The 13,533-nt window shown below is 35.3% G+C and overlaps 2 protein-coding genes across 2 annotated transcripts; both read right to left on the reverse strand.

Moving 5' to 3' along the window:
• Positions 1–699: 699 nt before the first annotated feature.
• LOC142547169 (putative glutamyl endopeptidase, chloroplastic) lies at positions 700–9,969 on the reverse strand. Its single transcript, XM_075655305.1, has 15 exons — positions 9,607–9,969; positions 8,326–8,539; positions 7,950–8,060; positions 6,100–6,145; positions 5,762–5,871; positions 5,183–5,686; positions 4,832–4,960; positions 3,593–3,892; positions 3,057–3,515; positions 2,893–2,958; positions 2,255–2,315; positions 2,025–2,174; positions 1,711–1,848; positions 1,185–1,498; positions 700–1,016 (listed from the first exon to the last, which is right to left on the reverse strand). Coding segments are annotated over exons 1-15 (2,847 nt in total). The 5' UTR covers positions 9,851–9,969; the 3' UTR covers positions 700–1,015.
• Positions 9,970–12,023: 2,054 nt separating this feature from the next.
• Positions 12,024–13,252, reverse strand: LOC142547172 (bZIP transcription factor 53-like). The gene is made up of 2 exons (XM_075655321.1): positions 13,173–13,252; positions 12,024–12,964 (listed from the first exon to the last, which is right to left on the reverse strand). The coding sequence occupies exon 2, from the start codon at positions 12,647–12,649 to the stop codon at positions 12,233–12,235; it is 417 nt and encodes a 138-aa protein (XP_075511436.1). The 5' UTR covers positions 12,650–12,964; positions 13,173–13,252; the 3' UTR covers positions 12,024–12,232.
• Positions 13,253–13,533: the final 281 nt, after the last annotated feature.

The raw sequence follows: 13,533 nt of genomic DNA on the forward strand, positions 1-13,533 counted from the left end.
AAATAGAGATGTAGAATTTATTGGACGTATAATTTACGTGTTTGTGTACGTGTGTTAAATCACTTACTGGCTTATTGCAGCGTCCCAAACTCCGAACTCCGAAGTATATCTTTCTTGTAATATCCATCCAACCCATTGTATATTTTGAGGACTACGATAATTTTAATATTTTGAGGAATATGATATTTTAAATCGGCTAACCGAATAAAATGACTAAAAATGTCATATCAACTATATATAATATGAATGACTCCATTAATATCATTCTCTCTCAACTTCTTTTAAGGTCAATTATTGTAATAATTTGCATATTTTTCGTATATCAGATCAATTTTCAAAATCCAATTTGAATATGAAATAGATATCATAAGCAATAAATTTTCGAATTGGATTGGATAAAAGAGGTGAGGAGGTCGGAGGTCCCATATCGGTTCGTACTTCAGTTTCAAGAAAGGAAAGTTGAAACCAAGACAATTACTTTTCCACTGGTAAATGGTTAATCATAATATCATTTGTCAACCAACTTCATGAGGCCTGATGCAACAACACAAAATGTTCACTTTGGGTATCCCATGACACCCAACCCTTTTTCTTCATAAACGAAATAAAGTTAGTTGTCTAACAGCAACTAACAACTTCCGTTCGACGCTTCTAGGGCGAGAGAAGAAATCGTCGACGAACCCACAAGTCGTATAGGTCCACATATTGTGGAATTGAGATTAAAGAACAAAGGAAGACAGAAATACAGAAATCATTCACCACTGTACAGAGTAATGACATGTATTCATGGTAAATAACTTAAATTTCCTCCCCACAATCAAATCTTTTTCCCTGATAAATTTAGCACCAATCATTGTTATTTGAGTAATCGAATCACAGATACTCAATTATTTATTTGTTGCACATGAAGGAGTACTGTGTTACCTGAGCTGAGGCTGATTTTGTTAAAAATGTCGTCTGTAATCCTTGAGCTGAAAGTTTAAAAAATTTGTTCTTATGGCCCGTCTTGATGATATCTGCAATGGACCAGGAATTCAAAATAAGCCAGAGAAGAATTTTAGGCTACGAATTACAGAGTAAACAAAGTACTAATAAATAAATAAAAAAAGACGTTAAACATCGATCAAAGAATGAAAGCAAAAGATAAACAATTTTTGTCAGTAACTTAAAAGTTGAGTTATTACCACAATGAAGATCTGCGTGTCATGTGAAATTTATCAACTACGAGATCTGCATACTCTTGCTCCGGAACTCCTCCAGCTGCACTGACGGCTTTCCCCTCTGCATCGATTGTGCTGGTTGTATTTTCTTTAAGGGCATTCGAATCATTACTTGCTTCTGATGAATTTGCCACACAATATTTTTGCAGCCATCTGTCCGTTTCCCAGAGAACATGCATCACACTTTCCCGTGCTGCATAACCATGGCTCTCGAAGGGAAGAACAACCAGGCGACAGAGTGCCCCATGGCCTTTCAATGCATTAAAGAATCGATCCGACTGCATCATTTCAAATGACATTTCACAACAATTTTCATAGTTTTTGGACACACATGCCATTAGAAGGAACAACAACAAAATAATTACAATGTTGCGTGTGACTGTGTGAGCATGAGAAAAGAGAGACTGAGAAACACTATTTCAAATAAAAGATGGAGTTTGTCACGATGTTATTGGATTTCTGCCAGCACAGAAAACAGACAGGATCCAACCTGCATTGTCAGTGTCCCTGGATTGGTGTCTTCTTCTCCATGGATCAACAGTATGGGCTTTTTAATTTTATTAGCTGATATAAATGGACTCATATCAACATAAGTAGAAGTTGCCTCCCAAAGCGTCCTATCCTCATTCTGGAAGGAATAAAAATGATGAGGAAACTGACAGACCAGGCTAAACAATGCACACACTAACCATAAAGGGAAACTACAGCACACCAACATGTCACACAAATAAATACTTGTGGACATAAAATAAAAGGAAAGAAAATGGCAAACTAAATTCTAATCCACCTAATCGGAAGCACTACCTGAAACCCAAATGGGGTAAGAGTTCTGTTATATGCTCCAGAACGAGCGATTCCACAACAGAAAAGATGAGGTGCATGAGCAAGGAGATTTGCCGTCATAAAAGCCCCATAGGAGTGACCTCCAACAGAGATTTTGTCGGGATGGGCCACCTAGAGAAATGCTGATATAATCACTCAATTTTTCTACCAAAATTGTGGTACTATTATTAACAGAAATGAAACAAACTTACCCCTCGACGGATAACTTCCTCTACTGCAGCCTCTGCACTTCCAACAAGTTGCTCAACGTAACTGATAAATACAAGTTTTGAGTACTTAATCATTAGTATCACAAATCTGAAGTTGCAAATGTTTTCAAGTACTACAAGAGCCAACATGTCGATGATTGAGTACAAATATGGGAGGATCAGTTTATGCATTTCAACAATGGATTGGGTTTTAAAAGATCATTTTGATTCTTTCCCTGTAATTTGTTCTACTACTTCTAATTAAATTTGACAAGAAATCTTGATATATAATCGGTTGAATGACCTACTATGACAAAAATAAGACTTGGAACCCACCCAATTTCAACTAGGTAATATATCACAGGAACTAAGTTTTTCCGTCATACTATAGAGAGATTTCTGTTCAAGGAAATATTAAATCAAATAATTACCCACCAAATTTTCATTCTTCCTTAGAAAAACAAACAACCAAACAACCAGATGCATAAAATTAAGAGCAAGAGTTTTTGAGCAAATGATATAGCAAGGGGTGCTTGAGCAGATCTTTTATTTTTTTAAGAGTTAAAAGTTTGACCTCATAATGGACTTGACAGAAAACTTTTTTTTAATTTCGTTGGTCAAATAAAAAAACAGTATATCACCTATCATTTGCCTCTTCATTGCCCTCACCAATAATAGGAATAGTTGGTCCCGATAAGATGGCAAACCTGCAGAATTTGTACTAATCATAAATATGCCAAACTAAGGTAACACGCGCAATAAGGAAAAAAAGATATATCTGAAGCAGCAGAAGAGAGAAGTATGCCTTCTTGCCAGCCAAAGTAGGGGAGACGTTGAACCTATTCCAGCAAATTCATTCGGGGAACCACGTACTTGTCCAGCTGCATCTTTACTTTTAAACTCTCCGGGGTAAGACCACATCAAACAAGGAAGGGGTCCATCTCTTGCAGGATCATAATCAGGTGGTAGATACAGGGTAGCAGTAAGCTGAACCCCATCCTTTCTTTCATACCTGATCATCTCTTTTTTTAATGATGACAACTGAGGGTATGGATGGGGGAAGTTTGTAATCTGCTGTGCTTTTTTTCCTGGCCAACTCAGCATGTAGTATTGGGTGTTTTCAGTCTTAGATTCTTTAGAAGTTAATATTTTTAACTGATTAACACAAATTTCCCCTTCATTCTGATCGCTCATCAAAGCAACTACAGTCTCATAATACTTTTCCTTGTCGCTCTCCCATATACGTTCTTTAGAGCCTGTATTTCTGCAAGTCCTTGTGTCAGATACAAGGTCATCTTGACAAAAGTGATGGATAATTAGCAAAGAAATCATCAAACTCACATGTCAAACAAATCCAAAAACGGAACATTTCCCTCTGGAGTAGCACCACTTCCATTTAATAAGATATATGTGCTTTCATCACCTTCCTTTTTGATATTCGCAATCACATAAGTGCCTGTAGGAGTTCGCCTCAGCATGGGAGAACCAGGATCGGAGTAAACATCTTCAGAAGACCGATCAAACAGTATGCGTGGACACACACTCTCAGAACCCGGTGACATAATCCAGGTTCGTATTTTCCTTGTTCTATACCAGGACTCGTAAACTAACGCGAGAGAATCATCGCACCAAGAAATCCCTCTGTGAAAAAAAGAAAGACAACAAAAAAGTCACACAAGTGTGTAGGCAATATCATTTTAAGACAGAAAATAGAAGCGTACATCTAAATATAACCAATAAGAAAATATTTTTTTATGATAACTTAATTGTTATTAGGCTTCCTCGAATTATAAGCCTACTTGAGTATCATCAGTTCATTGAACATTCACAAATTAGATCATCATATCGAGCCGGAGAATCTTGGTTGGTAATATTAAATAAAAATAATCAACTACAGAAATTCAGATAGGCCCCAATCAATAATTAACATGGTCATTAAACCGTATAACTCAAATTGACAGTTATTCACATGGGTTCGAAGGAAAGAGGTACGTAAATATCGAAAAAATATTATAGGATCACGTATATGTCACTTTATCAAAAGTTATTACTAATAGTAACATAGTATTTGAATATCTTAATCGTGTAACAACCAAGCACCACACACAATTGTTACCTTTTAGCAATCCCCTTCCAATAATTGGACCAACTTTTACTTCATGCCATTGAATATGTATCCTTCTCTTTAAATCTGATTGTACGATCTAGTGTCTTCCGCTTTACCAAAAGCAATGGCTAATGGTAATGGGGCAATTCAAAATATTTAAAACTTATGGTTGCCCAAATGTGACGTTTCAATAGTTGTGTCAGTAGTCTCTCTCACAAATATTGTAAATATTTAAGTATAGTTGATCCACAACTTAAAAGTTAGAGGTAAAGCACAACATAAATACGAGCGCATGACAAAAGTGTGAGAATTAGTAAGCCTAGGGGAAAAAACTGATTAAACAGGAATCCGACATGGCACCTCATTTACGTAGATGCAATTATAAGATACGGAAAAACATTTGCACACGTGGGGATTGCGGTTTATCTGAACTTGAAGGACGGAACAGAGTCAAAGGAGTTTGTAATGATTACCCAAAGCGGAAATCAAGTTTATGAAAAACTACAGGCAGCTCATTTTCACGTGGCTCGGCAGATTCTGTGTAAATTATATCACGTGGAGAGACTTCTATTTTGGCATCACCACCATCCTGTGTTTCAACCCTATTATTCAAAAAAGAACACAAATTTACTTGGATTGACATCAGTCGCCAATCACATTTTTATGTGAATATGTGCATATGGATATGCAAATTACTACATCTAAAATACAATGATAAATGCTGGATTCTTTAGGAATTTCACGCAGAGACCAAACAATTCTCCAAATACAAGATTCATTCTTCCATTTAGATATAACAGATAGAGGAATACTCAGAAACATACCAGACAAGAGTCGATGGTTTATCTGCTCTCCAATTGATCGAGCGCATTCCACGTCGCACACTATTATGAGTTATAGGAATATCCTCGGCAAGGGGTAAATCACAAAGTTCTCTCAGAAACTTTCCATCAGCTGTCCAAATATCAACTTTTTTAGGAAATCTCCCACAAGGCACAAGAAAAGAGTACGGCCTGTGAATAGAACCGATCAAAATGTAGTTTCCATCGGGAGAGGGATCCATTGTTGTGTATATAGCTGGTGTTCCAACTGGATTCACTGTTCCATCCAGAGATGCCAGAACAAGTTGTGAAGTTGCATAGTATTCAAACAAATCTTCATCATATTCGTCTTTTAGAAGATCTTGATATGTTCTGGACTGAATGATATTTTTTTGTTCATTAGATTGGACTTTAGGACCAGAAGGAATCAAAGGTTTCTTTGGTGGATCTCCACGAGACAAAGGTATGGTACAGACCAGTAGGGTTGAATTATTTATCCACACAAAGCTGACAAGAATGAATAGAAGAGAATTAGTATGCATTAAAATCTTCATACACCTAAATAAAGTAATGGCAGCATACTTGTCAAAAACTGCATTTAGAAAGATATCTGATGCCTGGAAAAGTGGTCTACATTCTCCTGTTTCAACATCAGCTACCCATAGGCTTAGCCTGCTACTGCTGCCGTCTTCCTGTTAGAAAGGCAAACATAAATATATTGCACCAGAAAATGTGCATCACAATAAGATGAATCTACTGTGCTCAACCATGTCTAAGATAAAGTATAATCTGATCATGCCAACATATAATTTTTGTATCTAGAATGTCATTTTGAACTAAGTAAAGAGGCATAAAAACTCAGTATAATATGCAATAATAGTGTCCTAGGCAATAATGAACCATTTAAAGAGCAAGCATACCTCATCGGTTCGCACACTAAAGGCAAGAAAGCTGCCATCATTTGACCTTTTGAACAGAAATAAATGAGTCAAACAAATTAACACGATATTATTTGCAAGACATGTAATGATACCATTATATCTTCAGCAACACAAATTAAAGGAATAGAAGAACGAAGGGTCAAAGAATCTAAGAACAGGATGCAAAACAACCAACCTACGAGTATACTGTACTAATTCCAGCCTATGTCCTGTTTGTTTCTTGTAAATGAGTATTGTTAGAGATACAGACTAATTGAAAAATAAACAAAGGAAACTGTACAAAGGACTCAAAAAGTAGTCAATAATAGTTTGGATGAAAACTAGGAGCCGACCACAATCCCCTTGTGATGTGAATTAACCACTCGATACTATTATATGATTGATATTTTTATAAGAAAGATGGGAAGGGGTAGATTTGTAGACCTGAACCGGTTATTTTAGAGAGTTTAACCTGTACTATATTGAATATATTAAGGGTGGGAAACATCTCCAACACATAGAAATTCTTAAGTGATAGTGTTGTGGTCCAAATTTGGATCCCGTTATGGGATGATCATCCACGTATTCTAGATAGGATTTCAAGGCTTGTTTTGATAGAACCTCACGATCTCATATTCACATATTTGATTTTAGAATTCTGGATATTTTTATTCCTTGCAACAATAGTCAGTTAAATACAAGGAAGGCAATTAATTTTCCTAGAAAGAAATATACCATAATTCCTTTATCCATGCCATGGCTAAACAGCATGCAATATCAAAAAAAAAAACTAAATAAAATCCTTCTAATTAAATTCCTTGTTTCCATCATCCTTGATTTCAGAAGTTTGTCCTTAGTTCTCGTCCATTACGGATAGAGATGTACAAAAACCTAAACAATATTAGAAGGATTGTATGGTTTTGTTCGGAAGCTTAGGAGAACATATTAGGAAACTATTTTCGAAAAACTAATTGTATGTTTGGTTTGTTTTGAGAATATATAAGTAGGTAAATTATATCAGAAATTGTTTGGAGAAATAATATTAAAATATTGTATTAGGGATTGTAATAGAATATAACAATGGAGTCTTTTTGTGAAGTGATGAAAATGTTGAGCTAAAAAAGATAACTAAGCTTGAGATACAGATTAAACATATATCTTGGGGAAAGAAAATGACAATGAATGAGTATTCATTTTTATTTGAGGGTAAGGAGAATCCTTCCAAGAAGGCATAAACAAACAGCGCAAGATTATTTTGAATAGAGAGAGATCATTACAAATGACTTATTTCATCTGATCCTACAGTTGAGAAACACAAGGGCATAAAAAAAACAAAAAAAACAAAAAAAAAACGAGATCCTATAATGAAGAGAGGTTGAAGAATCTGCTTCCCAAATGCACAATGACAGAGATAAGCTTACAGCTTTTGTTAACAAGTCTGAAGCCAACTCCCATTTTGAAAATGTGTGAGACACCAACCAATTATTTGATCTCTTGCTAATATTGAGGTTTTTGAAAGTCAAATTTGTCAGTATATGTTCTTAAATTTCAATATCACCTACAATACTAAATAAGAGTTTATGATGCTAGTATGCTACTTTAATTTATCAAATCATATCAGACTAAGATTCACATCCATTATTATTATAAGAAATATCCATGTGGGCTTATAAAGGAAGAAGTCAATTGATAAATCAAGAAATATATAGAGCCATTGTAAAGGGCCAGTACTGACTGGTCCTTTGAATATAAAGTTTCTCTTTGGCAGTCCAACCAAAATAAGTAAGGCAAAGATTCCGAAAGACAACAATTTCCCGACTTGCATGAAAGTCGCTAACTTTGAGGCTTACCACGTGACAAAATTGAGCTTAGCACCACTTGGAAGGCCATGCATCTCTCTTTCTGGGCCCAAGGTACCATCGTCCATTATATGGTGGATTCCTATACCGGTATAGAAAGACCTGGAAATAAATGTCATAACAAGCTTTAACTAAATAGGTAAGAAACAGCAAACTAAAACTAGCAACAACTAACTCCTTCACATGGACGATTGTTGACAGAATAAAATTTAAACCTCGGAAAGGCCCGGAAAAAATAATGTTTCCTAAAAACCAAACAGATCAAGATATAAACAAACATATGGGTAGAGTGCATAGATTGTGATAATTTTAAATATTCAAAATAGAATCTTTAGTGTGTATATATATATATATATTAATTACTCACATTCGACTTCGTGCATTGGATTTTCCATCAATTCTGATACCAGCAAGCTTCTCTTCTGGTTTTGCCAAATCAGCCAGAGGAGGTAAAGATCTCCTCTTAAGAAATAGTAATTTGTCCCTATGAGGAGAGAATGATAGTGTAGGAAGGGGAGGAGCATCAACAATATCTCTAATCTCTTGTGGAGGAAGACAATACCCATTGCCAAAAGATGAATCTGCAAAAAAGTTGAATGATAAGAAATTAGAGATTGTGTCAATCAGCAAACAGCATAAGAAGGCAAGGTAATGCGCTTTTGAAGTGAACACAGGTTTCAATGTTCAGAACCAAATCGACAGAGTATCTGCTTGAAACTAGATGCAAAATTGAAAAGTGACCACACAATATATCAGAAACAAGATCAATATGTGTCATGTAGTGAAGAATGCGGGTCACTCAAAAAAGCCAAATTGTCCTCAATGAAATTAAAACGGTAATTTTTTCTCCCACAATTAATGCAGTCGTACTTCCTAAAATAGCCGACAAATCTACGTAACGCAAAACAACAGATGACTTGCTACCTAATAATCCACGGACAAATTATCAACATATCCATTTAGTATCAGCAATCCAGAAAGTGGAAAAAAGACAAATCCAAGGTTGACCCTCAGAATCCAGAGATGAAAATCATGTGCCAAGCACCATAATAAGAATTCATTAGTGTGATCATATCGGACATAACAAAACGTTTCAGTAACAAATAGACAAACACGTGCATTGTGATAGGTAATTTAGTCCCATAAATTGAAAACCTCGTCGTGCACTGATAAAAGAAAGTTGTCAACACTTGAATAAACATCTAGAGATAGATATTCTACAAAGGTAAACTTGATCTTCTGTGAAGACCTCAATTTAAATTTCAATTCCATCGATTTGTTTTAACTTATGTTTAAGTGGAGAACTGAACATGAGAGAATCAGAAATAGATCCCATTTGTAAACAAACGTAACAAGATGAAAGACAGGAGGAGAAACACCTAATCAACTTCTGATAAAAAGGAAACATGATCACTAATGGTTAATGAAAATCAACCAGTAGAAGAAGCTCAAGCAAACGCAAAATCCCCAAGTGAAAACGCTTGACTTTCAAAACACTCGATTAGTTTCTCTCTCTCTCTCTCTCTCTCTCTCTCTCTCTCTCAAAGCACGGCCAAGCAAAATTCAGAAAGAAACAGGAATAGAAACTAAGAAAAAAAAACCGCAAGCACCGAATGATGTAAACAACCCAAGTAGAAACGAAAGTTACCATCAAAATCATTAGTGGCGGAGGCAGAAGAAGCTGCACCGTTTGAAGCGCCACCGTTTTCTACTGCGGCGTGTACTGGTAAAAGATTGCTAAATCTCATGGCTTTAGCTCTGGTGATAGCAGAAGCCGATGGATGAGACCTGTAGAGCGAATAAGGATGAAGAGTGGGGGGCTTCAGATAGAGAAAACGAGGATTGGCGGATAGAATGAAGGGTTTGAAGAAATGTCTGTGAAGGTTCATCATAAAGAGTGAAGAGGAAAAAGGCACTGTACAGGTGTAATGCTTTTGGGAATTTCTTCAGCTCCTGCTATGATTAGATACGTGTGCGCCACAGCTACAGAGGAGGGGAGATGGGTCTCAACAAATGCTGGCCCATGTTTAGTTATATTTTTCAAAATGATTTATTGGTATACAATAGCTAATTTGTATGTAAAACAATTTTTTTCTGATACTGTTTTACGATTTTATTCAATTATGACATTTATTTTTTCAAACATATAAACTTTATAAAGTTCTTGAATATGTTATAGGTACTAAAATAATGAAACTCATTAGGAAGTGTATCGTAAATTCTAAACATGTTCCTTGTCGAATTAGCCGTCCAAAATAAAGATAAAGGTCACTTGAGCTTGAGACTAGCATATGTGATATAAACATCATGTTTCATTGGTAAGGACATGGAGATGTTCATTCATACAGATGTGTCATCATTTGATTATGCACTGAACAATCCTCTCTCGAACTGTCCAAGTGGTTATCACTTGTCGAATGGAATAGTTGTATTTCTGAACCATTGAAGATCACACAAGTATCGGATTGTGTGTTTCTGTTTAGATAGTCAATTTCAAAAAGTTGAATTTGACAACTGTAGTTCAATTGAGATCAAACATATTGCTTATAAAGTAGTTTATAAGTGGATTCCATGTATTGGAAGTTGTAAAATTAAGTTTCACTACTAGTTAAGTGGGGGAGTGAAACTGGCTGTTTTGGAAAATGAGTTGACGAAACTGACAGCTACCAAAATTTTGATCTTCAAAATTTTCAATTTATCTTTTATGAACAAGATTTGTATAATTGGTACATCGGTGATGTCTGATCGTCGATTGAGTTTATAATGAGATCACGATTATATATTTCGTAAATTTGTTATCTGCTAATTAAATAATAATGTTAGTAATGATGTGGACTATATGTACATGATTCTAATAAAATATTTTAGAGGGATATATAAATGATTAATTAATTTATTAAAATTAATTAAAAAAATTAAATAATGATTATTGGTTTTACATATATGCCTATACATGTGCATATGTGTATATGTATGTATAGATATTTATATATATATATATATATATATAATGTATTAGCAAGAGTTGACTTTGCATAGTACATACAAAATGAGAATTTTAATCGGTTAATGAAAATAGAAAAACTATTGAGATTATGATTATTAATCCTAATATGAGCGAAATTCCTAATGTGATCAGAACCAAAGTTTAAATTATTTTTAATCAATGGTCAATGAAATAACATAAGTTTTTACATACATATTTTGGCACACAAAATTTTGTCCATCAAAATTTCTCTCTCCATTTCTCCTCAAAAATTCGGCCACCCCATTTTCAAAAAAAAAAATCATGGCCACTTCCACGACCATATCGCCGACAGATTTCTGGAATTCAGACGATCCAGTCTCAATGCAAAGTTCGTTTAGATATCTATTACGATTTAAATGAGGAATCCAGTATCCGATCGTGGACTTGATTAGACGGCCGAATGGGGAAGATCTGTTCGTAGGGATTTACAAGAAAGACCAACTTCGTTAACTCCATACTAGTTTGGTGTCCAACATTAAATATACAAAAGTAAACAGTTCTAAACACCCTATGAATGTTTTAAATCACACTACGCCCAAAAAATATTTTGAATATCAAAATTAAGTTTGTTAAACTTCCGATGCATCTTGAGTGTGAGAAAACAGTACACTAACAATAAATTGATTTAAAATATATGGATTTTGATTATAGTTTTATGTTTACAATTAAATAATGAATCAAATTTTAAACTCACATTTTACTTATTTACACGTAAGTAAAACAAAACGAAATGTATTTAAAAATATATTATTAATAGATGAACTTGAAAGCTGTCCTAGAAATACTCAAAAGAACGAATTTAACAACAAAAACATATTTAAAACCAATAAATTTAAAACTCATAAATCTAAACGCAACAACTTTGGTGAATTTAACGTGTTTTTCTTTTCAGAAACAACAAAAAAAAAAATTTGAATAAGTTTTACGCGGAGGCCATGATTGGCAACCAAAAATTTGCGTCCACACCTCGTGCCTGGCTAAAATGTACCCAACGTTTGCTTTCAAGAATCCAATCATTGTGCACCAGTGTTAACGAGGAAGTTTCTCTAACACAGGATGGAGATAGAATGACCAGATAATATTGCTAAAAATTTGGCTGTTCATAGAATAATATAGGCAGTGACTGGCTCCGAAGGCAACGAACACATGTATCACAAACTAGGAAGTCAAAATTTTACAAGTCATGGCAATACTGCAAGACCCACTTCGATAAATGTAAACAGACTAAAACTAGCTCCACCGTTGTTCAGCATTTGAAATTGTCAGTAGAAGCGGGGATAGGTTGCATGGGGCAAGGCAGCCGCCACGGCTCGAGCAAACTGTCTGGGATGTCCTGGATATCGAACACCAGGTCGCTCACCTCGGATGCAATCTGAAGAACAGAATTGAGAGATCGGAGGCGGTCGGTCAGCTCAGCAGCCTGTGCCCTCAACACATTGTTCTTGGAAACCAGGTCGCCGTGCAGCTGAGAGGTATCATCTATCGTCTGACTCAGCTTTTTGTTCTCGTCCCCTATCCGTTTCTCTTGAGCAAGCAGCTCATCCAAGTGTTGCTGCTTCCTCATCCGGGACCTGCGGGCCGATTCGCGGTTAGATAACTTCCGCTTCCTCTTCCTTTCTTCGGTATCAGAACCAGAGCTACTCCGCTGTTGCTTGGAAGACATTATAAAACAAATGCAGATCGAGGTGGGGTTTACTATGAAGGTAAAAATTGGGTTAAATTGATGAAAAAAAAGTGGAGGGAATAATTCATGAAATAGAATATAGCCAGTAGAGTAATACAACAGAGAACGAGTGATGAATTCTAAATCGACGCATCAGAACAGCGTGTGCCTTAAAAACCAAGGCATGAAAAAATACGGGAACAAGGAAATGACGACAAAAAATTTTACTCTCAAATTGACAATTCGAGGTTAATTAAAGATGATCGGTATGCAAAATGTAGATCTGTTTTCCACCGAAACTTGTTCGGAATCGATCTGCAGATGATAAAAAAACAAAAAAAAAAAAAACACTACGTCATGGATCGATTAACGAATCAAAAAATAAAAAATCAAAACGAGCAAAAAAACACAATCAACATTAAATCGTAAATCTGAGGCCAAAATCAAAGCGAAAATAAAAACGAAACAAAAAGAAAATACAGCCAAAAAAAAAAATCAAAACACAGAGATAGAGAGCTCTTACCTATCGGCAGCATCCGAAATCAGGCGGAAGAGATCCTCAGAGTGAGGAGATGGGGCTATTTATAGAGAACTTAAGGCCCGCATAAAGATGGTTTTTAAATTTAATTGTTTTTTATTATTAATTATTTTTATTTTTATATTAATGAAACTTGACGTCGATATCTTTGACGTGTATTGAAAAAAAATCAGGGCTTACACAATAACTTGGTCTGCATTAAGTAAATTGTCAGGTAATTACCTACATCGGACTAACACGTTAATCGAGTTTGCATTTGATAAACTATCGAATTGACTAAGTTTCTTGTGAGACGGTCTCATGAATCTTTATCTGTGAGACGGGTCAATCTTACCGATATTTACAA

Source organism: Primulina tabacum, chromosome 1 (assembly GCF_025594145.1).
Source record: "Primulina tabacum isolate GXHZ01 chromosome 1, ASM2559414v2, whole genome shotgun sequence".
Classification (NCBI taxonomy): domain Eukaryota; kingdom Viridiplantae; phylum Streptophyta; class Magnoliopsida; order Lamiales; family Gesneriaceae; genus Primulina; species Primulina tabacum.

Coding starts and splice junctions, on each gene's coding strand:
- LOC142547169 (XM_075655305.1), bottom strand. CDS start 9,850: ATGATGAACCTTCACAGACATTTCTTCAAACCCTTCATTCTATCCGCC. Junction 3,516..3,592: donor TTTTTGGATTTGTTTGACAT/GTGAGTTTGATG, acceptor AAGGACTTGCAG/AAATACAGGCTCTAAAGAAC. Junction 2,175..2,254: donor AGGAAGTTATCCGTCGAGGG/GTAAGTTTGTTT, acceptor GCATTTCTCTAG/GTGGCCCATCCCGACAAAAT.
- LOC142547172 (XM_075655321.1), bottom strand. CDS start 12,649: ATGTCTTCCAAGCAACAGCGGAGTAGCTCTGGTTCTGATACCGAAGAA.